Source organism: Chiloscyllium punctatum, chromosome 20, assembly GCF_047496795.1.
Source record: "Chiloscyllium punctatum isolate Juve2018m chromosome 20, sChiPun1.3, whole genome shotgun sequence".
NCBI lineage: Eukaryota > Metazoa > Chordata > Chondrichthyes > Orectolobiformes > Hemiscylliidae > Chiloscyllium > Chiloscyllium punctatum.
Genome location: NC_092758.1, coordinates 71,475,123 through 71,501,930, shown reverse-complemented (window position 1 = coordinate 71,501,930; position 26,808 = coordinate 71,475,123). Strand labels below are relative to the sequence as shown.

Sequence of the window (26,808 nt, the reverse complement as noted above, 5' to 3'; positions counted from 1 at the left end):
ATTGAGTTTTTTGAAGTAACAAAGAAGATTGATGACGACAGAGCAGTAGATGTGACCTATATGGACTTCAGTAAGGAGTTCGACGAGGTTCCCCATGGGAGACTGATTAACAAGGTTAGATCTCATGGAATAAAGGAAGAACTAACTATTTGGATACAGAACTGGCTCAAAGGTGGTGGTGGAGGGTTGTTTTTCAGACTGGAGGCCTGTGACCAGTGGAGTGCCACAAGGATCGGTGCTGGGTCCTCTACTTTTTGTCATTTACATAAATGATTTGGATGTGAGCATAAGAGGTACAGTTAGTAAGTTTGCAGATGACACCAAAATTGGAGGTGTAGTGGACAGCGAAGAGGGTTACCTCAGATTACAACAGGATCTGAACCAGATGGGCCAATGGGCTGAGAAGTGGCAGATGGAGTTTAATTCAGATAAATGTGAGGTGCTGCATTTTGGGAAAGCAAATCTTAGCAGGACTTATCCACTTAATGGTAAGGTCCCAGAGTGTTGCTAAACAAAGAGACCTTGGAGTGCAGGTTCATAGCTCCTTGAAAGTGGAGTCGTAGGTAGATAGGATAGTGCAGAAGGCTTTTGGTATGCTTTCCTTTATTGGTCAGAGTATTGAATGCAGGAGTTGGGAGGTCATGTTGCGGCTGTACAGGACATTGGTTAGGCCACTGTTGGAATATTGCGTGCAATTCTGGTCTCCTTCCTATTGGAAAGATGTTGTGAAACTTGAAAGGGTTCAGAAAAGATTTACAAGGATGTTATCAGGGTTGGAGGATCTGAGCTACAGGGAGAGGCTGAACAGGCTGGGGCTGTTTTCCCTGGAGCATCGGAGGCTGAGGGGTGACCTTATAGGGGTTTACAAAATTGAGGAGCGTGGATAGGATAATTAGACAAAGCCGTTTCCCTGGGATTGGGGAGTCCAGAACTAGAGGGTATAGGTTTAGGGTGAGAGGGGAAAGATATAAAAGAGACCTAAGGGGCAACTTTTTCACACAGAGGGTGGTACAGGTGTGGAATGAGCTGCCAGAGGATGTGGTGGAGGCTGGTACAATTGCAACATTTAAGAGTCATTTGGATGGGTGTATGAATAGGAAGGGTTTGGAAGGATATGGGCTGGGTGCTGCCAGGTGGGACGAGATTGGGTTGGGATATCTGGTTGGTGTGGACAGGTTGGACTGAAGGGTCTGTTTCCATGTTGTACATCTCTATGCTCCCCTCAATTCACTGCTGTTCGTGTACATGTCTAGCAGTCACTTAAATGTCCCTAATGACCCTGCTTCCACCACCATCGCTGGTACCGCATTCCATGCATTCACAATTCTGTGTAAAGGACCTACCTCTGACGTCTCCCCTATACCTTCCTCCAAACACCTTAAAACTATGACCCCTCGTACCAGTCAGTCCTGCCCTGGGGAAAAGTCCCTGACTATCGATTCTATCCATGTGCTGTCATTACCTTGTATACCTCGATCAGGTCACCTCTGTTCCTCCTTTTCTCCAGAGAGAAAAGTCCAAGCTTAGTCGTAAGATGAGCCTTCCAGTCCAGGCAGCTTCCTGGTAAACCTTCTTTTGTACCATCTCCAATGCCTCTGTATCTTTCCTGTAATAGGGCGGCCAGAACTGGACACTAGTCCAAGTGTGGTCTCACTAGGGTTTTATAGAGCTGCAGCAAAACCTTGCGGCTCTTAAACTCGATCCCCCTGTTAATGAAAGCCAAAACATCATATGCTGTCTTAGCAATCCTCTCCACTTGGGTGGCAACTTTGACAGATCTATGCACTTGAACACTAATATCCTGTTGTTCCTCCACACTGCCAGGAATCCTGTCTTTAATCCTATACTCACTATTCAATTTCAACCATCCAAAATGCACCACTTCACATTTATCCAGATTGAACTCCATCTGCCATTTCTCAGCTCAGCTCTGCATCCTGTTTATGTCGCTGTGCAGCCTGCAATAGCCCTCGATACTATCAACTGCACATCCAACCTTTGTGTCATCTGAAAAATTACTAACCCACGCCTCAACCTCCTCATCAAAGTCATTTATAAAAACTACAAAGAGCAGAGACCCAAGAACAGGGTCCTGTGGGACACCACTCACCACTGACATCCAGGCAGAATACTTTCTATCTACAACCAATCTCTGCCCTCTGTAAGCCAACCAATTCTGAATCCAGACAGCCAAATCTCCCTGTATCCCATACTTCCTGAATTTATGAATGAGCCTATCACTGGGAACCTTGTCAAAAGCCATGCTGAAGTCCATATACACCACATCCATTGCTTGGCCTTCATCATTCTGTCTTGTCACCTCCTCAAAGAACTCATTAAGATCTGTAAGGCGAAATCTGCACCTCACACAGACAGCATTGCTGACTGGTTTTAATACTCTGCTTTTCCAAATAGTCATAAATCCTATCCCTCCGAATTCTTTCCACAGACTTAAGACTATTAGTCTATAATTGCCAGGGGTTTCACTATTTCCCTTCTTGAAAAGAGGAACAACGTTCATCTCCCTCCAATCGTCTGGTACGACTCTCGTGGAGAGTGAGGAAGCTTAGCAACCTCCTTTCTCTCTTCCAGGTGCAACTTAGGATAAATCTGGTCTGGCCCTGGGGACTTAACAATCTTAATGTTTTCCAAAATTTCCAGCATATCAACTTTAGCAATTTTGATCTGGCCAAGCCTGTTTCCCAGCTGCTCAAAGTTCTCATTCACAACAAAGTCCCTTTCCTTAATGAAAACCAAAGCAAAAAACTCATTTAGGGCTTCCCCTATCTGCTCAGATTCCACGCACAAGTTCCCTCCGCTATCCCTGATCAGCCCTGATCATTCTCTTATTCCTCACTTATGAGTAAAATACCTTTGGGTTCTCCCTAATCCTTCCCACCAAGCCTTTTTCATGCCTCCTCCTGGCTGACCTCCGTCCATTTGAGCTCCTTTCTAGTAAGCCTGTAATCCTGTAAAAATGCTAGATCCTTGTTTTCTCCACCTTACGTAAGCTGCCTTCTTCCTTTTGACAAGAAGCTCCTCTGTTCTCATAATTCAAGGCTCCTTAATCTTGCCCCATCTTGCCTGTCTCCAAGGACCAAGTTTATGCATCACACTCAACAACTCCTTAAACAGTTTCCAAATGTCTGTTGTGCCCTTTCTGTGGAAGAATTGCTCCCAATCTGTACTTTCCAACTCCTGTCTGATAGCATCATATTTACCTTTTCCCCAATTAAATACCTTCCCATAGTGACTGCTCCTTTCCCTCTTCATAGCTATGGTAAATGTGAGGCAATTATGGTCACTGTCACCAAAGTTTTCTGCCACATTGAGATCTGACACCTGTCCTGGCTCATTGCCAAGCACCAAATCCAAAATGGCTATTCCTCTCATCTGCCTGTCTACATACTGAGTAAGGAAACCCTCCTGAACACACTGACAAAAATGGCTCCATCCAAACCATCTGCATTAAGGAGGTTCCAGTCAATATTGGGGAAAGTTGAAGTCATCCATAACAACAACCCTGCTACATGCATTTTTCCAGAATCTGCCTGCCTATGAATTCTTCAACCTCCCGACTGCTATTTGGGGATTTTCTACAGAACCCCTATGAGGTGGTTGCTCCTTTGCTGTTTCTAACTTCCACCCATACTGACTCAGTAAACAAACCTTCCTCAACAACCTTAGGTTGTGTGTTTGGGGGACTGTGGGATCCTGTGTTAGGCCAATGTGTACAAGATGCGTACGTCTGGGTGTCTGTGTAGTAATGTCACTGTGTACAAGATGATTGTAGGGGAGGCTTCCTGTGTAAGATCAGTGAGAGAGGGAGGCTCCTTTTTTCAGGGTAGTTAGTTCAGGGTGTATGTACAAAGAACAGCACAGGAAACTGGCCCTTAGGTCCACCTAGACTGTGCTGACAGATGAAGCTTTTCTAAACTAATACCCTTTACCTCAAATCTCTGCCTATTCATGTATCTGTCAAGGTGCCTCTTAAACCTTGCTATTGGGTCTGTCTCCTCCTCCACCTCAGGCAGTGCATTGCAGGTATTTAGCACCCTCTTTTTAAAAAAAAACAAAACTGCTCTCATATCCTTTAAACTTGTCCCCTTTTACCTTCAAGTTATGTCCCCTAGTAATTGACATTTCTTACCTGGGAAAAAGATACCGACTATCCAATCTATACATGCCTTTCATAATTTTAAAAACTTCTATCAGGTTGCCCTTCGCTCTTTCATGTTCAAATGAAAACATGATGTGGAGGTGCCAGTGGACTGGGTGGACAAATTTAAACATCTCACAACGCCAGGTTATAGTCCAACAGGTTCATTTGGGAATGTTAGCTTTCAGACTGATGATCTTTAGTCAGGTAGCTAGTGGGCGGGATCATAGTGCACAGAAATTGTCCTGTTATCCTGCCCCACTAGCTACCTGATGATGGAACAGCACTCCGAAAGCTAGTACTTCCAATAAACCCGTTGCACTATAACCTGGCATTGTGTGATTTTTTTTTTTAATGGTGTCCAAGTGAGAACAGTATGTCCAATCACTCCTTATAGCTGATCCTGTCTGAACCAGGCAACAGCCTGGTCAATTGTTTCTGTACCCTGTCAAATGCCTCCACGTCCTTCTGATAGTGGCGACCAGGACTGTACATAATATTCCAAATGAAGTTTGGTTGCCGAACTGAAGTTTTATACAGCTACAACATGTTTTTCCAGTTTTTATACTGTTGAAGGCAAGCATGCCATGTGCCTCCTTGACCACCTTATCCACTTATATTGCCACTTTCAGGGAACTATGGACCTGAATGTTGATGCCACAAAGGGTTCTGTCATTTACTGTATACTTCCATCCTGCATTAGATCTCCCAAAATGTATCTTCTCACATTTTGTCTTATTTTGTCAGGCAGATTAAAGTCCATCTGCCATATTTCTGCCTGAGTCTGCACCCTATCTATATCCCTGTGTATCCTCTGGCAATCCTCCTCCTTAACTGCGTCTTCCCACCATCCCCCCCCCCCCCCCCCCCCCCCCCCCTCAAAACTTTGTGCCATCTGCAGACTCACTAATCAATCCATCTACATTCTACTCCGAACCCTATATATTACAAACAGCAGAATCCCAGCACTGATACCTGTGGAACACCACTGATCACAGATCTCCAGACTGAAAACCACCCTCCCATGTCTTCTATGACTAAGCCAGTTTTATATCCATCTTAGCTCACTGTGGATCGCATGTTACTTCACCTTTTGTATGTTATGAGGGACCTTGTAAAAGGACTTGCCAAAGTCCAGATAGTCCGTATAGACCTCCCTGCCCTGATCAATCCTCTTTGTCACTTTCTTAAGAAACTTAATCAAGTGTGTGAGAAACGTCCTTCCCTGCACAAAGCCATGCCACTTATTACTAATAAATCCATATTTTTTCCAAATTTGAGTAAATCCTATTCCTGAGAATCTTCTCCAATAATTTCCCTACCACTGATGTAAGTTGTCTGGCCTGTAATTTCCCAGATTGTTCCTTTGTTTAAGAAAGGCAACAGGGATAATAATTCTCCAGTCAGAGTCTTAGAGCCGTCCAGTACAACTTCTGTCCAACTTGTCCATGCTGATCAGATATCTTAAATTAATCTAGTCCCATTTGCCAGCATTTGGCCCATATCCCTCTAAACCTTTTCCTATTCATGTTCCACCCAGGTGCTTTTTAAATATTGTAATTGTATTAGCCTCCGCCACTACATGTGGCAGCTCATTCCGTACAGGCAAAAAGTTGCCCCTTGGGTTCCTTTCAAATCTTACCCCTCTCAAGTTAAACCTATGTCTTCTAGTTTTGGTCTCTGCCACCCTGGGAAAAGGCCTCAGCTACTCATGCTCCTCATCATTTTAAATACCTCTAAGGCCTTCGATGCCCCAGGGAAAATAGCTGGGACTTATGCTGTGATTAGAGGATACAAAGATTTTGTACAAGGCCCTCTGCCTCCCTCAGCATTCTGTGATAAATCCCATCAGATCCTGGGGACTTGTCTACCTTAGTTCTTTTCAAAACACCCAACAACACTTTTAAAAAAAATTTTGACATGCTCTAAATTTTTAGCATACCCCTCCCAAGACTCTTAATCTACCATGTCCTTCTCCTTTGTGAATATTGATACAAGGTATTTGTTACGGATCTTACTCACATGCTCCATCTCCACGCATAAATCCCTCCTACCCAATCCCAAGCTGCCACTTGATCTTTTATAGGTGTATGTAAAATGCCTTGAGATTTTCCTTAACCATGTTTGCCAAAGAAATTTCATTGCCCCTCAGCAGGTTAGGGAGACAGTGAATGGGTGACCAAAAGACAGAAAAAGAGGAGGAACGCAGCGCAGGTGTCCCCTGCGGTCATCTCTTCCTCCCCCCCCCCCCCAACAGCTATACTGTTTTGGATACTGTTGGGGGAGATGGCTCACCAGGGGAGGGCAGCAGTTGCCAGGATCATGGCACTGTGGCGGGCACTGCTGTTAGAAGGGTGGGAAAAAAAGATTCATAGGGACATAGTCATAGGGGATTCTATTGTAAGGGGAGTAGATAGGCGGTTCTGTGGCCGAAAATGGGACTCCCAGATGGTACGTTGCTTCCCAGGTGCTCGGGTCAGGGATGTCAACGATTGGCTACAGAGCATTCTAAAAGGGGAGGGTGAACAGCTAGATGTCTTGGTGCATATAGGCACAAATGATATAAGTAGAAAACGAAATTAGGTCCTGAAAGATGAATTCAGGGAGCTAGGAGAGAAGTTAAAGAGAAGAACCTCCAAAGGTAGTGATCTCGGGATTACTACCAGTGCCACGTGCTTGCCAGCGTAGAAATGAAAAAATAGGCAGGATGAACACGTGGCATTAGAGATGGTGTAGGAGGGAGGGGGTTCAGATTTGTTGGACATTGGGACCAGATCTGGGGAAGGTGGGACTATTACAAAATGGATAGTCTACGTCTGAACCAGACTGGAACCAATGTCTTTGGGGGAGTTTTTTGCTACTGCTGTTGGGGAGGTTTTAAAACTAATGTGGCAGGGGGCTGGGAACCAGAAGAGAAAACAAGTAGGCAGCGAGGTGGAGACTGTAAGAATTATGAAGATAACATTAATAAAGGGAAGAGTAGGCAGAGAGCAGGTGAGCGCAAAACAACTGGTGGCCTGAAATGCATCAACTTTAATGCAAGGGGTATAGTGTGTAAGGCACATGAACTGAGGGCTTGGTTTGGTGCCTGGGGGTATGACGTTATTGCAATCAGAGAGACTTGGTTGAAGGAAGGACATGATGATTGTCAACTAAATGTTCCAGGAAATAGACACTTCAGACAAGACAGGGAGGAAAATAAAAGGGGGGGTGGAGTTGCATTGCTGGTTAGGGACGATATCACAGCTGTGCTAAATGAGCACGCTATGGAGATCTTGGATAGTAAGGCATTATGGGTGGAGCTGAGAAATAAGAAGGGTGCAGTTACATTGTTGGGGGCTGTATTACAGGCCTCCCAACAGGGAGCGTGAGGTAGAAGAACAAATAGGTAAATAGATTATGGAAAGATGTAGAGGCAATAGGGTAGTGGTGATGGGAGATTTTAATTTTCCCAACATTGACTGGGATACACTTAGCGTCAGAGGTCTGGATGGGGTAGAATTTGTAAGAAGTGTCCAGGAGAGTTTTCTAGAGCAGTATGTCAATAGTCCGACGAGGGAAGGGGCCATATTGGACCTGGTACTGGGGAACGAGCCAGGACCGGTGGTAGAAGTTGCAGTTGGGGATTTCTTTGGGAACAGTGACCACAATTCTGTAAGTTTTTAGAATACTCGTAGATAAAGAGCGTGGTTCTAAGGGGAGAGTACTAAACTGGGCCAAGGCCTATTATATCAAAATTAGGCAGGAGCTCGGAAATGTGGATTGGACACAGTTATTTGAAGGTAAGTCCACATTTGAGATGTGGGAGGCTTTCAAAGATCGAGCAGGATAGGCATGTCCCATTGAAGGCCAAGGATATGAAGGGCAAGATTCGTGAACTGTGGATGACAGGAAAAATTGTACAACTAGCCAAGAGGAAAAGGGAAGCGTACAGAAGGTCTAGGCAGCTAAGAACAGAATGGGCCCTGGAGGAATATTGGAAGAGCAGGAAAAGTCTTAAATGAGGAATCAAGTGGGTTAAAAGGAGTCATGAAATAGCTTTAGGGAGCAGAATTAAGAAGAATTCCAAAGCATTTTATTCTTATATAAGCTGCAAGCGGGTAACTAGAGAAAGGATTGGTCTACTAAAAGATAATGAAGGAAGGCTGTGTGTCAAACCTGAGCGAATGGGTGAGATTTTGAATGATTACTTTGCATCAGTGCTCACTGAGGAGAGGAGCGTGATGAATGTTGAGATCAGAGATAGAAGTTTGATTAGTCTGAATCATGTTGACATAAGTAGGGAAGATGAGTTGAATAGGCCAGAGGTTATTAAAATGGACGAATCCTCAGGACTGGATGGGATCTATCCCAGGTTGCTGAGGGAGGCAAGAGAGGAAATAGCTGGGGCCCTGACAGATGTTTTTGTAGCATCCTTAAATACAGGTGGTGTGCTGGCTGACTGGAAGGTTGCTCATGTCCCCCTGTACAAGAAAGGTAGTAGGAATATTCTGGGTAACTACAGACCAGTGAGCCTGATGGTGGTGGGAAAGTTGCTGGAGAGGGTACTGAGGATAGGATCTATTTATATTTAGAAAAGAATGGGCTTAACAGTGATAGGCAACATGGCTTTGAGCGAGGGACATCGTGCCTTACCAACTTAGTAGAGTTCTTCGAGGAAGTGACCAAGTTGATAGATGAAGGAAGGGCTGTTGATGTCATATACATGGACTTTAGTAAGGCGTTTGATAAGGTTCCCCATGGTAGTCTAATGGAGAAAGTGAAATCACATGGTGTGCAGGGTGTTCTAGCTAGGTGGATAAAGAACTGGTTGAGCAACAGGAGACAGAGTAGTAGTTGAAGGGAGTTTCTCGAAATGGAGAAAGGTGACCAGTGGTGTTCCACAGGGGTCAGTGTTGGGCCACTGTTGTTTGTAGTATACATAAATGATCTGGAAGAGGGCACTGTTGGTATGATCAGCATGTTTGCAGATGACACGAAGATTGGTGGAGTAGCAGAAAGCATCAGGGGCTGTCAGAGAATACAGGACGATATAGATAGACTGGAGAGTTGGGCGGAAAAGTGGCAGATGGTTTTCGATCCAGACAAATGTGAATGATGCATTTAGGCAAGTCTAATTCTCGAGCGAATTATACAATGAACGGAAGAGCCTTGGGAAAGGTTGATGGACAGAGATCTGGGAGTTCAGGTCCATTGTACCTTGAGGTTTGCTGCACAGGTGGATAGAGTGGTCAAGAAGGCAGAAAGTATGCTTGCCTTCACTGGAGGGGGTATTGAGTATGAGCCAGCAAGTCATGTTAATTGTGCAAGACATTGGTTCGGCTGCATTTAGAATACTGTATACAGTTCTGGTCATCATATTGCTAAAAGGATGTGGACGCTTTGGAGAGGGTGCAGAAAAAGTTTACCTGGTATGGAAGGTGCTAGCTATGAAGAGAGGTTGAGTAGGTTAGGTTTATTTTCATTAGAAAAAAAGGATTTTGAGGGGGGGACCTGATTTGAGGTTTACAAAATCATGAAGGGTATAGACAGGGTGGATAGAGTCGAGCTTTTTCCCAGGGTGAAGGATTCAGTAACGAGAGGTGATGCTTTCAAGGTGAGGGGTGGAAAGTTTAAGGGGGATACACGCGGCAAGTACTTCACACAGAGGGTAATGGGTGTCTGGAACATGTTGCCAGCAGAGGTGGTAGAGGCAGGCACGGTAGATTCATTGAAGATGCGTCTGGACAGATGGGGCGCAGAGGGATACAGATGCTTAGGAATTGACCGACCGGTTTAGACGGTAGATTTGGATCAGCTCAGGCTTGGAGGGCCGAAGGGCCTGTTCCTGGGCTGTAAATTATCTTTGTTCTTCTTTTCAGCCCTCTGAATTCTTTGTTTCATGTTCTTTCCTGTATCTGTATATTCTTTGAGATGTCTTCATTTTCCTAAGCCTTATGTATGCATCTTTTTCCTTTTTGACGAAGTTCTCATTTTCTCTTGTTATTCAATCTTGCCATCCTTATCTATCATCTTCTCAGGAAAATATAATCATTGTCATACAATCATACAGCATGGCAACAGCCTTCGGTCCAAACAGTCCATGCTGACCATAATGCCAAACTAAACTAATCCCATCTGCCTGCGCTTGGCCCATATCCCTCCAAACATTTCTTATTCATGTACTTATCCAAATGACCTTTACATTTACTTGCATCCGCCACTTCCTCTGGAAGTTCATTCCACACAGGAACCACGATGCAAACAAATTGCACTTTGTATCTTTCTAAACTTTTTCTCCTCTCAGCTTAAAAACATGCCACCTAGTCTTGAAATCCAAAACACATGTTGGCCCTGAACTCCAATCAACTGACCTTAACAAGATTCCTACATGATAGATGTGGATTTATCCTCAAGCAGCCACTCCAATCTATATTCCCCAGTTTTTGCCAAATAATGTGGTAATTAGCCTTCACTGTGTATGTGGCAAGTAGGCGAGGCTGTCTCTAAGGTTACTGTGGTACAGGGCAAGTGTGGTGGAGTCTGCGTGCGTATGATACGCAGTGTAGAGGTGGGTGCTTGTACAAGGTTAGTGTGTGTAAGGTGAGTTTACGGGCAGGTGTCTAAACAAGACCAGCATGTAAAGGGCAAGTGTATGGGTGAGTGCCTGTACAATGTCGGTGCATAGGTGGCAAGAATGGGAAAGGCTGCACCTTACTATGGAATGAAGATGACCTTTCCTGTACACACACATATCAGAAAGCCACACATGGCCAGCATGTGCTTACATTACAAATGCAGCTTCACCCCACACTTGCAGATGAGCACTGAACTTCCATGGCCACCCTTATTCAGGGCAGCTTACCCCAGAGTCACACTTTCCACACTGAAGTCACAATATCAGCCTTTCCCACTCTTGTTGTCTACGCACTGACATTGTACAGGCACTCACCCATACACTTGCCCTTTACATGCGGGTCTTGTTGAGACACCTGCCTTTCAACTCACCTTACACACACTGACCTTGTACAAGCACCCACCTCTACACTGCGTATCATACGCATGCAGACTCCACCACACTCGCTCTGTACACCGTAACCTTAGCGATAGCCTTGTCTACTCGCCACATACACAGTGAAGGCTAATTACCATGTTATTTGGCAAAAACTGGGGAATATAGATTGGAGTGGCTGCTTGAGGATAAATCCACATCTATCATGTGCGATAACTGGGATGGAGTGAGACCAGAGGCTGGGACACAGCATGGGGTGTAAAGGTAGGGAGTGTGTATGTAGGACAGATGCATTTGTAGATATAACTGCGGGTGGGGAGGCTTGGGATTATCGGGGTTTTGCGGCAAGTGCTGTTTCTAGATGGGTGCCCTCCTTTTATGCATGATACAAATTCAGGCTTCTCTGATTTCATTATCACTCAGCATCTAGTGACACAACTTTTGAGAGATTGAGGAGCAGCAGACGATGGGCATGAGCAAATGAGAGGCAGAATGTAGGGTCAGCAGGACATCAACCACTCAAACATTCAGAAGTCACCGAACCTTTGCCTGTACATTGTACTTCCTCCCTCCAACAATACCTCTACCCCTGCCCTTTCACTGACACACTTCATCCATCCTTGGCACACTACTCCTTTCCCATCCTCCTCTCTTTACCTTTGGTCTTTCATCCTTCCCCCTCAATTACCTGCTCCCTATTCCCTACTCCCCTGCCCCCAACATCAAATCTCTTTCTTCACACTCCCCTGAACCTATCTTCCCACCACCTGCTTCCTGCTCTCTTCTCTCAGCTCCCCCATCTCCACCAATACATCCCCATTCCTCGCCTTTCTTCCTCTACACATTCCTCACCCTGTAAGCTTCCCCCCCCACCCTCCAACATGCAACAAACTGCATCTTCCGCACCATCAACCAATGTTCCTTATTTCCTCATCTTGTCTCCCCTTCTCACCCTGGCCCTTCCCACGTTACCCTTGTCCTCCTCCCACTGCCTCCTTCTCCCTGACTTCTCTCCCAACCATCTCCCCTGACCTGCTCTGCCCCTACACCTCTCCCCTCTCCCAGCCACCCCTCTGCCATGGGTCCCCTCTCCCCTATCTCCCCATCCCATTTTCCCTGACTTCTCCACCACCTGCCCATTTCCCACCAATTCCCCTGCACCATCCCCACCACACCCCATGAAGCAGTACCTACCACCATTTTCTCAGTCCCTTTCCCCATCTTCCCTTTTCCCATCTCTCCCTGCCCATTTCCCTATTTCCACCCATCTTCACCTAGATGGAGCCATTCGTCTTGACCAATGACTATCCCTGTTGTTGCAGTCTGTGGGCTTTGTTGATGAAACACTTCGCTGGGATTGAGGATAGGGCAGTTGCATACTTACACACAATTCAAACATCTGCAGTCTTTGACAGTTAACGTTCAGAAGGTGAGGATTTTTATTAGCAAATGGGATTGTGATCCAGAGCCAAGATGGTGACGTGAAGTTGAGATGTGAATCAGGCATGACCATGTTGAATGGTGCAACTGCTTTGGCCTTATGTTATCAGGTTTGTGATGAAATATAAGTGTGCTGATCACGTTTTGCTGCATTTGAGTGCAAGTGATTGACTTTTTTTTTCTCCCCAGAGCAAGAGTAACTTGAACCCCAATGCGAAGGAGTTTGTTCCTGGGATGAAGTACTGAAGATGATTCCAGAGGCCTGTGTTGGTGGATGTAGCACAATCTCCACACTGTGACGCCAGTATTAGAGGAACCAGTAGTAGAAGCTCCCTTCTCTATCACTGTGTTACACTCGTGCATTGCCAAAGTTTTCACTTAGTGTTGCATGCTAAATAAATGTACTGAGACTGTTATTATTCAATAACTTGCTTCTAGTCGTTGACTGAAAAAAACAGGAAGCTTAGAAGTGCCACGGGGAGGGAAGAGCAGCCAGCATGGACTGGGGATGCTGTCCTAACACTGCCTAGCTGACTGCCACTTCCTTGACTTATGTTGCCAAATAACTGGTGAAATGGATAGTTGCCAGTGGCTGTGAGGACCTGAGCTTGCTGGTTCTCTGTTCACTCCCTTGTTCTTAGCCCTTGGCCAGGATTGTTCTCGCAGCTTGTTTTAAACTCTGACTTGGTAACCAGTGTGAGCACTCTTGTCTACAGTTAGCTTGAAGGCTGGGAGAATGGTCTAGTCAGGGAAATATGAGGTCTCTTGTCAGAGATTAATAGTAGGTATTATGTATACCCTTGGCAAAGCTGGACACTTAATTCAACAAAGTTCTGACAATCTGGACTTTTGAGGGTTTTCATGAACTGGGTCTTACTGGGAGAAGTTGCTAGTGCTTCTACTTTAAGCTAATACACTACTGAAGATCTTTTCAGTCTCACCAGTTTGTAATAAGCATAGCTTCTGTAGGTACAGTTATGTTCAGAATGTTTCCCCTGGTTTGTGTTGCTGAGAAAGTTCATGTCAATCCATCAGAGACATGGCAATGGGCATTCATTAAGACAGTGAAACCCAACTCAGTGCAATTGATCAGGAAATTTCACCTGTCCCAATCAATCCCAGAATTTGTCACATGGTGCAGGTTATGCTCTCACTCAGTCCCTGTCAAATGACAAGATTCCCTGTCCACTGGTATAATGCATGTGCTGCTGTTTTAAGACAGTAGTGTAGAGAGAGGAGTTTGTCAATTTCAGTTAAGATCATTGTGTAGAGAAAGCATTGGCTCAATGTTGGCTAAGATTGTAGTGTGGAGATGGACACGGTTTTAGTGTGGGTAACAATCTTGGTGTAGAGGTTAAAGGATGTCAGCACAAGTGAAGATCACAGTTTAGTGATTGCAGGCTATGGTACTGGTTAAGGTCAGTGTAGAGGGAAGGCTGTCTGTACTCACTCATTTGGCAATGTAGAGTCATTGTGATGCTGTTTAAGATGGCACTATAGTGTAGATTCACACAAGAATTAAAGTTATAGCAGTGGGCATGAGAATGTATGTTGCTCGTGTGGCTGTCATTTGTCAGTCCATTATTGAGCAGGGAAGATTCAACCATTTTGCTGTTGGGCACATCATAAGACCTTGACTGTGTGTTTATTGGTGTATTGTTGTCTAGTTGCTAATAAGATGCAGGATGAAAGGCCACTTGTTGAATGAAACAGTTATTGTGGATTATTATCTTTTCCTTTCCTGTTCTCTCTGGGTGTGTGAATGGGAATTGATTAAATGTGTATCTGCAATGTAGAAAGATGTTACAACAGGGTTGGCATTTAAAAAGACAGTGATACACTTCTCTTTTTGAATCTAGTGGCACATGTTTTGTGAATTCCAGAAGTGAGTTTTGATTAGCTAATAGTTTGGCAGCTCTCAAGCGCATTGAGATGAGAGTAACAGACAACAATACATGGATGTCAGTGGGGTCTGAAATGTGTGATCTTGGCTAACTCAAATGGACTACCAAAATCCAATGTGTTCAACCTTCAGCCTAACAATTGAGTGGCACTTTTGGCAGTTGTACTATTTAATATCCCGATATTTGCAGAAACACTTTGCAATTAAATGAGCAAGTAAGCAGAAAGTAGGAGCACAATGGCACGTTTGTAGAAATTTGTTGGTTGATTTTCTCTTTTTGAGTATGTCTCTTTTGACAAAATAGAGAGTGTTAATTTTTGAAAATTTTAAGTAACTGGAACGCACTGTCCAAAAAACACCCAGTTACACATTTTCACCAAATGTTGTGTAATGTATATGTCAGACATCCTTTCAACAACAATAACCTTGCAAAACCCCTATTGAAGCCATTCTGCCTCTAGCACAAGTGTATCACTCTGGATTGCAGTTTCAAACCTTGAAACTATTTTCAAGAAATTGTTGATTTATCAATTAATAATGCATTTATTGTACATGTGAATACTGGCAGCTGATGGCCACAAGTTTAGTGGGGATCAAAATTTTTGTGGACAACAGAGAATTTGCTGTGCAGCGAGAGCAGAGGTTGGTATTGGTTAAAATTGTGGCGCAGGGAGAGAAGGCTATCAGTGCTGATTAAAATTGGGGTAAAGACAGTGCAAGTTGGTGCTGGTTAAGATTGTGGGACAGAGTAGGATGTTGGTGCTAATTAAAATTGTGATGCAGAGAGAGCAGGGTGTCAGCATTGGTTAAGATTGTGGTGTAGAGAGTGAACTGGATGTGGTCCTGGTACTACTGTTCAGTACTAAAATATATTTGTTCAAAGTAAATTCAGATTAATCATAGTTCCAGAGGACCATATCACTCTGCTCTCATTAGAGAAGATGAATGGTGATGATTTAACCTGAGGCCCAACTGCATGGTTGGGACCTTTATGGTAACCTCAGCTAATGTGGGAATTGAACCCACGCTGACCTCAGCTGGCTGGATTGCTGGTATGATGCTAATAGCGAGTTCAATTTCTGCATGACCACTGGTTACTGCCTTTTCAGTTTTGTCCCTTGGCTGAGGTGTGGTGCCCTTCAGGTTAAACACTGCCAGTCGTTTCCCTCTAAAGTAAGAGAGCAGCCCTATGTTTCTCTGGGACGAGGGAATTTACTTTTGCTTACATTTATTCAGTAATTGGCTTGACTCTTTTCCCCCCCCCCCCCCCCCCCCCCTAAAGTGACTCCATTTGAGAATAATACTGCATTATGAACTAACTAGGGATGTCCATAAGTGATGAATTGTGCTGTACAAATGCATTTATTTAGGAGACAGATGTTTGAGATTCTCTTAACTCTTTTTTTTTGACTTGTAAGAAAAAAGGCAGTGAGGACTTGCGTGAACTGAGAGTTGGTTCCAGGACTGAAAGTGTTGCTGTCTAACTCAGTGAGGGAACAGGAAGTTTAGGTGCTTATTGAGTTGTGAGAATCTGCAACACGATAGCTTTCTCCACTGTTGTAATAGTCGACCATCTAAAAAGTTATGGTCAGCTTAGGTCAGAAATATTGTGCTTGGGTAAACAGTTCGGCTTTAAGTAATGTCTCCCCTTTCTCATGGCACAGTAAGTATGAACACCTGGGAGAAATGAGTAATGAAATTGTGGAGATGGACAGACAGTAAGGTAAACAACACCAACCCACTGGAAGAGAGGGCGTTTTGGGCATCTTCAGTTATGAACTTGGTAGTTTCACTGCCAATTTGTGTTGAATGTGAAGAGTGTTTAAATTGAAAAAAAATGTAAAAAATATATTTTTCCAAAAATATTTAAAAAAAATAAATAAACTTGAAATGAAATGTGGCTGGAATTTTTACTTTGTTTTGGTCTTTTCAGTATCAGTCTGTTTTCACTAATCATAGTCATAGAGATGTACGACACAGAAATAGACCCTTCAGTTCAACTTGTCCATGCCAACCAGATATCCCAACCCAATCTAGCCCCCCTTGCCAGCACCCGGCCTGTATCCTTCCAAACCCTTCCTATTCATATACCCATCCAGATGCCTTTTCAATACTGCAATTGTACTAGCCTCCACCACTTCCTCTGGCAGCTCATTCCATACACATACCACCCTCTGTGGAAAAAGTTGCCCTTTGGGTCTTTTTAAAATCTTCCCCACTCACCCTAAACCTATGCCCTCTAGTACTGGACTCCCCCACCCCATGGAAAACACTTTGTCTATTTATCCTATCCATGCCTCACATGATTTTATAAACCCCCAAAAGGTCACCTCTCAGCTCCAGGGAAAACAACCCCAGCCTATCCAACCTCTCCCTATAGCTCAAATCCTCCAACCCTGGCAACATCCTTGTAAAACTTTTCTGAACCCTTTCAAGTTTCACAACATCCTTCCGATAGGAAGGAGACTAGAATTGCATGCAATATTCCAAGTGGCATAACCAATGTCCTGACCTCCCAATTCCTGTACTCAATACTTTGACCAATAAAGGACAGCATACCAAACGCTGCCTTCACTATCCTATTCACCTGCGACTCCACTTTCAAGGAGTTATAAACCTGCACTCCAAGGTTACTGCCTAAGACCTTACCATTAAGTGTGTAAGTCCTGCTAAGACTTGCTTTCCCAAAATGCAATACCTCACATTTATCTAAATTAAAATCCATCTGCCACTTCTCAGCCCATTGGCCCATCTGATCAAGATCCAGTTGTAATCTGAGGTAATCACCTTTACTGTCCACTGGTTCACTCAGATCAAAGTCAGATTTATCCTGACAGGGAATTTCCTAATTCTCATTCTAGTGTTTCAACAGCAGACGGTCAAGATTGTGGCAGGAACAGGGTTTGGTTCAGTGTGTGAAAATATCCAGACATACAAGGGTCAGAAGTGGGTCAGGGTCTGCACAAAGTACTCTGCTTATTCAAGCAGGGGCAGTTTCTGAACTCAGCAGGGGTAGGGGAGAGAAGGGTTACTATTTAGCTCAAGAGGGTTGACATGCAATGGCAGGATCTGGGCACAGCAGCATGAGGGAAATGACCTGTATAAAAGGTTGTGCACAGCATTGCCCAAAGCTGGAGGATGGCAGAGTCCAGGTACAGGGACCATACGATTAGATTTATTAGATTAGATTTCCTACAGTGCAGAAACAGGCCCTTCTGAAGAGTAGCCCACCCAGACCCATTTGCCTACTCCCTACTAAAGCACCTAACGCTATGGGCAATTTAGCATAGCCAATTCACTTGACCTGCACACCTTTGGATTGTGGAAGGAAACTGGAGCACCCAGAGGAAACCCACGCAGGCACAGGGATTTTTGACTTGACAAAGGCCTTTCGACTGCAAGTTATGAGAAACTGGCAGATTCTGCTGAAGTATGAATATCCTCCAACATCCGTCACTATGCTTTGCCTGCTTCAGGCTATACTAGCACTGGATCCAAACACACCCCTCTTAGAGTTGTAGAGATGTACAGCATGGAAACAGACCCTTCAGTCCAACCTGTCCACGCCAACCAGACATCCCAACCTAATCTAGTCCCAGCTGCTAGCACCTGGCCCATATTCCTCCAAACCCTTCCGATTCATATACCCATCCAAATGCCTCTTAAATATTGCAATTGTACCAGCCTCCACCACATCCTCTGGCAGCTCATTCCATACACGTACCACCCTCTGCGTGAAAATGTTGCCCCTTAGGTCTCTTTTATATCTTTCCCCTCTCACCCTAAAACCTCTAGTTCTGGACTCCCCGATTCAGGGAAAAGACTTTTGTCTATTTATCATATCCATCCCCTCATAATTTTGTAAACCTCTATAAAGTCACCCCTCAGCCTCTGACGCTCCAGGGAAAACAGCCCCAGCCTGTTCAGCCTCTCTCTATAGCTCAAATTCTCCAACCCTGGCAACATCCTTGTAAATCTTTTCTGAACCCTTTCAAGTTTCACAACATCTTTCCGATAGGAAGGAGACCAGAATTGCACGCAATATTCCAAAAGTGGCCTAACCAATATCCTGTACAGCCACAACCTGACCTCCCAAATCCTGTACTCAATACTCTGACCAATAAAGGAAAGCATACCAAATGCCTCCTTCACTATTCTATCTACCTGCGACTCCACTTTCAAGGAGCTATGAACCTGTACTCCAAGGTCTCTTTGTTCAGCAATACTCCCTGGGACCTTACCATTAAGTGGATAAGTCCTGCTAAGATTTGCTTTCCCAAAATGCAGCACCTCACATTTATCTGAATTAAACTCCATCTGCCACTTCTCAGCCCATTGGCCCATCTGGTCCAGATCCTGTTGTAATCTGATGTAACCCTCTTCGCTGTCCACTACACCTCCAATTATTGGAACAGAATTAGCTCATTTGGCTCATTGCATGTATTCTGCTATTTGATCATGACAGAACCTCATTTCTCCTGCTTTTATCCCCCTATAATCCTTAATCACCTTAACAATCAAGAATCTATTTATCTCTGTCTGAAATCTACTCAATGACTTGGCCTCCATAGCTCTTTGTGGTAGTGAGTGTGGGCACAGTAGAGTCAAAGGGAAGATCAGGAATCATGCACATCATTGTAAAGGGAGGTTAGTGAGAACTTCAGTTATGTGCAAATCAGGTTCAGGAAGATATTGGGGTGGGAGAGGTTCAGAGTAAGATCAAAGTGCAGCCCAGGACTAACAGTGTGTTCAGGATTGGGTGAGGGTCTTGTGGCGGATCGGGGTTCTATCTTGGAGCTAAGCCTCAGGCCGACTGGAGGCAGGGTGGGAGGTGAAGTCAGAGCTCTGAGGAACAGAGGGTGCCCCTGGGGGGCTAACTCACAGGCCAATGATAGGTTCAGAGGGAGTGGAGATTCAAGAGGGATCAGGGGTTGTGACTTGGATCTGACCCTTAGGCCAGTGAGACATTTGGGAGGGTGTGGATGGTGAAGTGCCAAGGAGAGATTCAGGATTTGGAGGGGGTGAGGTGCTATAGGTCAGGGTTCAGGAGGGATGGGGAGTGAGGTGCGATGGAAAACGCAGGATTCGGGGGGTGGCGGTGAGGTGCGAGTTGCCGTGGGGAAGGTCAGAGTTTGGGGAGGGGGGCAGGATTCGGAGGTGAGAGGGGAGGTGCCATGAAGAAAATGAACGTTCGTCTGGGGAGGTGAGTGGGATACACTCTGTCTGTGAGGTCATATCCGGTCCGCGTGATGCAGTTTCCGGCGAGCTGATGGGGCGGTTGAGAGGGTCTCGAGCTCCGCAGGTTAGTCATTCACCACCGAATAATATCTAATTAAATCTGCAACTGCCACATAGTGTGATCTATTAGTAACTACCTAATAGTGTATACTATCAGTAACTACGGAGTAATGTGACGTTATATTAGTAACTTGCAAATATTATATCATAAACTATCAAGTGCTATAAGTGTTATATGAATAACTATCAAGTAAGGTTATATTTCCCCATTAACTCTAATATTGTAATATTCCTCCAGTAAATACGATGTCAAGTCATAGAGATGTACAGTACAGAAACAGACTCTTTGGTCCAACTCGTCCATGCTGACCAGGTGTATTGCATTTGCCAGCACCTGGCCCATATCCCTCTAAACCCTTCCTGTTCATATACCCATCCAGATGCCTCCTAAATGCTGTAATTGTATGAGTCTCCACCACCTCTCTGGCAACTCATTCCATACAGGCACCATCCTCTGCATGAAAAAGTTGCCCCTTAGGTCTCTTATCTCCTTCCCCTCTCACCCTGAACCTCTAGTTCTGGACTCCCTGCCCAAGGGAAAAGACCTTAGCACTTCACCTTATCCATGCTCCTCGATAAGATCACCCCTCAGCCCCTGACACTCTGTGGAAAACAGCCCCAGCTTCCCTGTAGCTCAAACCCTCCAATCCTGGCAATATCCGAGTAAATCTTTTCTGAACCCTCTCAAGTTTTGCATTGTCCTTCTTTACGCAGACAGACCAGAATTGAATGCAGTATTCTGAAAGTGGCTAACCAATGTCCTGTACAGCTGCAACATGACCTTTCAACTCCTACGCTCAATGCACTGACCAAATGTCTCCTTCACTATTCTGTCTACTTGCAACTCTACTTTCAAGGAACTGTGAACCTGCACTGTGTTCAGCAAGGCTCGCAAGGACCATTAAGTGTTTAAGTCCTGCCTTGATTTGTCTTTCCAAAGTGCAGCACCTCACATTTATCTAAATTAAGCTCCATCTGTCACTCGTTGGCCCATCTGATTAAAATCCTGTTTTACTCTGAGGTAATCTTGGCTGTTGACTTCTAAATATGTAATATTTGACCAGTAACTACAAAATAATGTAATATTCCACCAATATCCATTCTATAATATAATAATCTCCCTTTAACTATCACACTGATTATCCTGTTGTATAACGCATAACAGTTGAGAGTTCATACTGTGGAATTCCTTTCCCAAACCTTCGTACTTCAGAAATCAGGAGAGCAAAAAGGGACATGAAATAGCTTTGGCAAATAGGGTTATGGAGAATCCAAAGAGATTCTACGAATACTTAGAAGGGAAAAATAATAAATTAAGAGAGAATAGGGACGCTTAAAGATCAGGAATAAAGGCAGTGAGCCTGAAGCGTGGAGAGATAAGCTAGAGGAGGGTGGGGGTGGGGAGAAAGTAGCATAGAGTACAATGGGTGAGTGGGGGAGGGGATGAAGGTGATAGGTCAGGGAGGAGAGGGTGGAGTGAATAGGTGGAAAAGGACATAGGCAGGTAGGACAAGTCATGGGGACAGTTACTGAGCTGGAAGTTTCGAACTAGGGTGAGGTGGGGGAAGGGGAAATGAGGATACTGTTGAAGTCCACATTGATGCCCTGGGGTTGAAGTGTTCCGAGGCAGAAGATGAGGCGTTCTTCCTCCAGGCATCTAGTGGTGAGGGAGCGGCGGTGAAAGAGGCCCAGGACCTCCATGTCCTCGGCAGAGTGGGAGGGGGAGTTGAAATGTTGGGCCACGGGGCGGTGTGGTTGATTGGTGCGGGTGTCCCGGAGACGTTCCCTAAAGTGCTCTGCTAGGAGGCGCCCAGTCTCCCCAATGTAGAGGAGACCGCATCGGGAGCAACGGATACAATAAATGATATTAGTGGATGTGCAAGTAAAACTTTGATGGATGCGGAAGGCTCCTTTAGGGCCTTGGATAGAGGTGAGGGAGGAGGTGTGGGCACAGGTTTTACAGTTCCTGCGGTGGCAGGGGAAAGTGCCAGGATTGGAGGGTGGGTTGTTTGGGGGCATGGACCTGACCAGGTAGTCGCGGAGGGAACGGTCTTTGCGGAAGGCGGAAAGGGGTGGGGAGGGAAATATATCCCTGGTGGTGGGGTCTGTTTGGAGTTGGCGGAAATGTCGGCGGATGATTTGGTTTATGCGAAGGTTGGTAGGGTGGAAGGTGAACACCAGGGGCTGTCCTTGTTACGGTTGGAGGGGTGGGGTCTGAGGGCGGAGGTGCGGGATGTAGACGAGATGCGTTGGAGGGCATCTTTAACTACGTGGGAAGGGAAATTGTGGTCTCTAAAGAAGGAGGCCATCTGGTGTGTTCTTTGGTGGAACTGGTCCTCCTGGAAGCAGATCCGGCGGAGGCGGAGGAATTGGGAATACGGGATGGCATTTTTGCAAGAGGTAGGGTGGGAAGAGGTATAATCCAGGTAGCTGTGGGAGTCGGTGGGTTTGTAAAAAAAAAAAGTCAGTGACGACCGACTTGATTTCCTCATTTCCCCTTCCCCCCACCCCCACCTCACCCTAGTTCTACACTTCCAGCTCAGTAACTGTCCCCATGACTTGTCTGGACTTGTCCTACCTGCCTATCTCCTTTTCCACCTATCCACTCCACCCTCTCCTCACCTTCATCCTCTCCCCCACTCACCCATTGTACTCTATGCTACTTTCTCCCCACCCCCACCCTCCTCTAGCTTATCTCTCCATGCTTCAGGCTCACTGCCTTTATTCCTGATGAAGGGCTTTTGCCCGAAAAGTCGATTTCGAAGCTACTTGGATGCTGCCTGAACTGCTGTGCTCTTCCAGCACCACTAATCCAGAATCTGGTTTCCAGCATCTGCAGTCATTGTTTTTAACTCTTAAAGATCAACAAGGCTATCTATGTGTGGAACTGAAAATGTGTTGCTGGAAAAGCGCAGCAGGTCAGGCAGCATCCAAGGAACAGGAGAATCGACGTTTCGGGCATAAGCCCTTCAGGAATGAGGAAAGTGTGTCCAGCAGGCTAAGATAAAAGGTAGGGAGGAGGGACTTGAGGGAGGGGTGTTGGAAATGCGATAGCTGGAAGGAGGTCAAGGTGAGGGTGATAGGCCGGAGTGGGGTGGGGGCGGAGAGGTCAGGAAGAAGATTGCAGGTTAGGAAGGCGGTGCTGAGTTCGAGGGATTTAACTGAGACAAGGTGGGGGGGGAGGGGAAATGAGGAAACTGGAGAAATCCGAGTTCATCCCTTGTGGTTAGAGGGTTCCTAGGCGGAAGATGAGGCGCTCTTCCTCCAACTGTCGTGTTGCTAAGGTCTGGCGATGGAGGAGTCCAAGGACCTGCATGTCCTTGATGGAGTGGGAGGGGGAGTTGAAGTGTTGGGCTACGGGGTGGTTGGGTTGGTTGGTCTGGGTGTGCCAGAGGTGTTCTCTGAAACGTTCCGCAAGTAGGCGGCCTGTCTCCCCAATATAGAGGAGGCCACATCGAGTGCAGCGGATGCAATAGATAATGTGTGTGGAGGTGCAGGTGAATTTGTGGCGGATATGGAAGTATCCCTTGGGGCCTTGGAGGGAAGTAAGGGGGGAGGTGTGGGCGCAAGTTTTGCATTTCTTGCGGTTGCAAGGGTAGGTGCCGGGAGTGGAGTTTGGGTTGGTGGGGGGTGTGGACCTAACGAGGGAGTCACGGAGGGAGTGGTCTTTTCGGAACGCTGATAGGGGAGGGAAGGGAAATATATCCCTGGTGGTGGGGTCCGTTTGGAGGTGGTGGAAATGACGGCAGATGATATGCTGTACATGGAGGTTGGTGGGGTGGTAGGTGAGGACCAGTGGGGTTCTGTCCTGATGGCGGTTGGACGGGCGGGAAGTGGCGGAGATGCGGTGGAGAGCATCGTCGATCACGTCTGGGGGGAAATTGCGGTCTTTGAAGAAGGAGGTCATCTGGGTTGTTCGGTATTGGAACTGGTCCTCCTGGGAGCAGATGCAGCGGAGATGAAGGAATTGGGAATATGGGATGGTGTTTTTACAGGGGGCAGGGTGGGAGGAGGTGTAGTCTAGGTAACTGTGGGAATCGGTCGGTTTATATAAATGTCCGTGTTGATTCAGTCGCCAGAGATAGAAATGGAAAGGTCTGGGAAGGGGAGGGAGGAGCGTCTCTTCCACTTCCCGCTCCTCCGCTCTTGAGCCCCGCCCCTCCAACCGCCACCAGGACAGAACCCCATTGGTCCTCACCTACCACCCCACCTGCGCTTTTCCAGCAGCACATTTTCAGCTCTGATCTCCAGCATCTGCAGTCCCCCCTTTCTCCTATCTATGTTTGGAACCACAGAAGATGGGTAAGGTACTAAACAAGTATTTCCTTTCAGTGGAGAAGGACGTGGAAGCTAGAGGACTTGGAGAAATAAATAGTGAAGTCTTGAAAAATGTCCATATTACAGAGGAGGTGGTTCTGGATGCCTTAAAATGCAGAAAGGTGGATAAATACCTGGGACCTGCTCAGGTGTATCCTAGAATTTTGTGGGAAGCTAGGGAAATTATTGCTGGGCCGCTTGCTGAGATATTTGTATCATTGATAGCCATTAGTAAGGTGCCAGAAGACTGGAGGTTGGCTCATGTAGTGCTATTGTTTAAGAAAGGTGTCTGGCATCTGCATCTCGTTGGGTTCTGGGGCACAAATGTGAGATTCCGGTTCCAGTTCCTTCAGGATCTCCTTGGTGCCCTTTAGCATCTTTCTAGGGGCATGTCCCCAGGGCTGGAGGGGCTAACCATGGAGTTCTTCAGGGCTTTCTGGAACATCCTTGGAGAGCAATTGTGAGAGTCATGAAGGAATGCATCGCAACTGGAGAAGGCAGTGGCCTAGTGATATTACTGCTGGACAGTTAATTTAAAGTCTGTTCTGGGAAGCTGGGTTCGAATCCTGCCAAAGCAGGTGGTGGAACTTGAATTCAATAAATATCTGGAATTAAGAGTCTAATGTTGACCATGAAACCATTGTCAATTGTTGGGGCAAAACACATCTGGTTCACTAATGTCCTTATCTGGTCTGGCATACATGTGACTTCAGACCACAAAGCAATGCGGTTGACTCTTAACTGCCCTCTGAGTGGTTAGAGATGGTCAAAAAATGCTGGCCTAACTAGTGGCGCCCTCATCCACTGAATGAAAAATAATGGAGAGATGCCCCTTTCTTGATGCAGGGCCAACATTGCTCTTTTGCCTAAGAAGAGGAATCTTAGTTTGTTTAAGAATTGGTGTCCAGTCTCCCCCCTCAGTGTGGAGTATAAAATGTTTGCCAGGTCAGTTTGCACTCCAGATCTGTCCTGCGCCATCCTAGGCCGGAGCACCCATGACAACACCCATCTGATCTGGGACGTGATCCATTATTCCTAGAGAGCTGGCAATTTCAATCAAATCGGGGGCTCAAAGCACTCCATCGATTTGTTTTAAGGTTACAAGATTGATGATTTTAAAAAGGACATAATGTTGTACAATTTCAATGTTAAAAACAAAATCTTCCCCATTACGTAACCCACAAAACACATTGAATTGAGATCCTGATTCATACAAGGCAAAACAGCTACTTAAAAGGATTTTCCGAACCAGTATTTTAGCAAACCAACATTTTTTAAACATCAAACACTCTCAGCATGGCACAATTTACATTGAAACGCTCCTCCTTCAACCCAAGTACGAGTACAACCTTAATTTCAGTGTTTCTCGCCTTTGTTTCATTTTTTCATCCTCTCACTGAAACCACATTTCTAAAGAGAGTAAGCCCTCGCAGTGGACCACATGGTGCTGCAATCCAAGCCACACACTTCCTCCAGGACAAACACTTGCAGAGCCTCATATTTCGCCACTAGGGGATTTTAACCCTTTCTCACTTTACTCCTCAAGGGGGCTTGAACCTCACTTAAACACAGAAAGCTCAAACTCTAAATAAACACAGAAAACTCAATTTCTAATTAAACACAAAAAGCTTGAACCTGAATTAAACACCGAAAACTTGAAGCTCGCTTAAACACAAAGCTCAAAACTCGAACCTCAAACATAAAAGGCTCGAACAGCACAGTGCAGAGAATTTGAGCCTCCAGTCAACCCACCCAGAAGACCCAAACCCTAGTACCGTGCAGAGGACTTGAACCTCAGTCACCACCACCCCACCAATGCAGCACAGAGGACTTGAACCTTGGCCTGCCAATGCGCTTGCCAAACTGTCTCTCTCAACTGAGCTAACTACTGTTCAAGGAATCCATAGAATAGTTAGCGTTGAATGAGGTGACCGTCTCCGGCACGCAAGAATATCAAGAGGGACCAAGGTTTAAAATCTTCCCTTGTGGGCCCATCCATCTCGAGACACCAATGTTCTGGGCGACCGCTGACACTGTCTGATCGTAGCTATCCATTTAGATCCTGCCGACTTTTCTTTTCACAAAACCCAGAACTTAACTTTCCCTGCTTGCTTATACCCTGTACACATTTTCACAGAGAGCCCTGATTACAGAGCTGACCAGCCTGGGCCGCGCTGGATGGCAGAAGAGCAGGCTGGATTAGGCCAGTACAGTTGATTGCAAGGGCTTCAGTCCACCTCTGGTTCAGGACCAACGTGCCTGATAGACAAGGCACTCGGCCTTAATACCTTGCGTGTGCCTGAAGCGACACAGGCAGACTGAGGGCTTCTGGATGAACTGATCCCTATTTGTCTGGAACTCGACTTTGGCCCCACGCTGCGGATTCTCCCTTGTCACCTGGTGCCCCACAATCTGAACCGTCTCAGGGATATCCTCCCAGTGCCCTTTTTGAATGGCGCGGAGGCGTTAAATGTACGGTTGATGCAGTGCATACTCCACAACCGCACCTTCACCTGCCACCCAGATATACTGTGGTGTGACATTTTGCCCTCTGGTAGCAAAGGGCCCCAGGGGAAGCCCTCTCTCACTTTGGAGATCTTGGTTGGAGAGTGCTGCCTGTGGTGGTCCTTAGCAACTGGTGACCAAGCAAATTTACTGTGTGCCAGACCATTGCTGGTTTCTGTGAATCTGAGGATGTAC

General features: G+C 45.8%; 2 protein-coding genes across 10 annotated transcripts in view; both read left to right on the top strand.

Annotated features, from left to right (window-relative positions):
• Positions 1–16,389, top strand: part of LOC140492192 (polyadenylate-binding protein-interacting protein 2-like) — a 43,289-nt gene extending 26,900 nt beyond the window's left edge. For all 5 annotated transcript variants that reach the window (XM_072591060.1, XM_072591059.1, XM_072591062.1 and 2 more), the window contains one exon: positions 12,780–16,389. In XM_072591060.1, the coding sequence (XP_072447161.1) occupies positions 12,780–12,836 (57 nt within the window). In that variant the 3' untranslated portion in view covers positions 12,837–16,389. The remainder of the gene's footprint in view (positions 1–12,779) is intronic.
• A 3,356-nt stretch (positions 16,390–19,745) lies between these two features.
• uimc1 (ubiquitin interaction motif containing 1) overlaps positions 19,746–26,808 on the top strand; it is a 55,547-nt gene continuing 48,484 nt past the window's right edge. For 3 of the 5 annotated variants that reach the window (XM_072591055.1, XM_072591050.1, XM_072591057.1), the window contains exon 1: positions 19,748–19,795. Coding sequence is in view for 1 of the 5 variants with exons in the window: in XM_072591052.1 (XP_072447153.1) it covers positions 19,763–19,795 (33 nt within the window). In the remaining 4 variants the exon portion in view is untranslated. Of the gene's footprint in view, positions 19,796–26,808 lie in introns of all 5 variants that reach the window. The other 2 variants (XM_072591053.1, XM_072591052.1) reach the window with 2 other exon arrangements.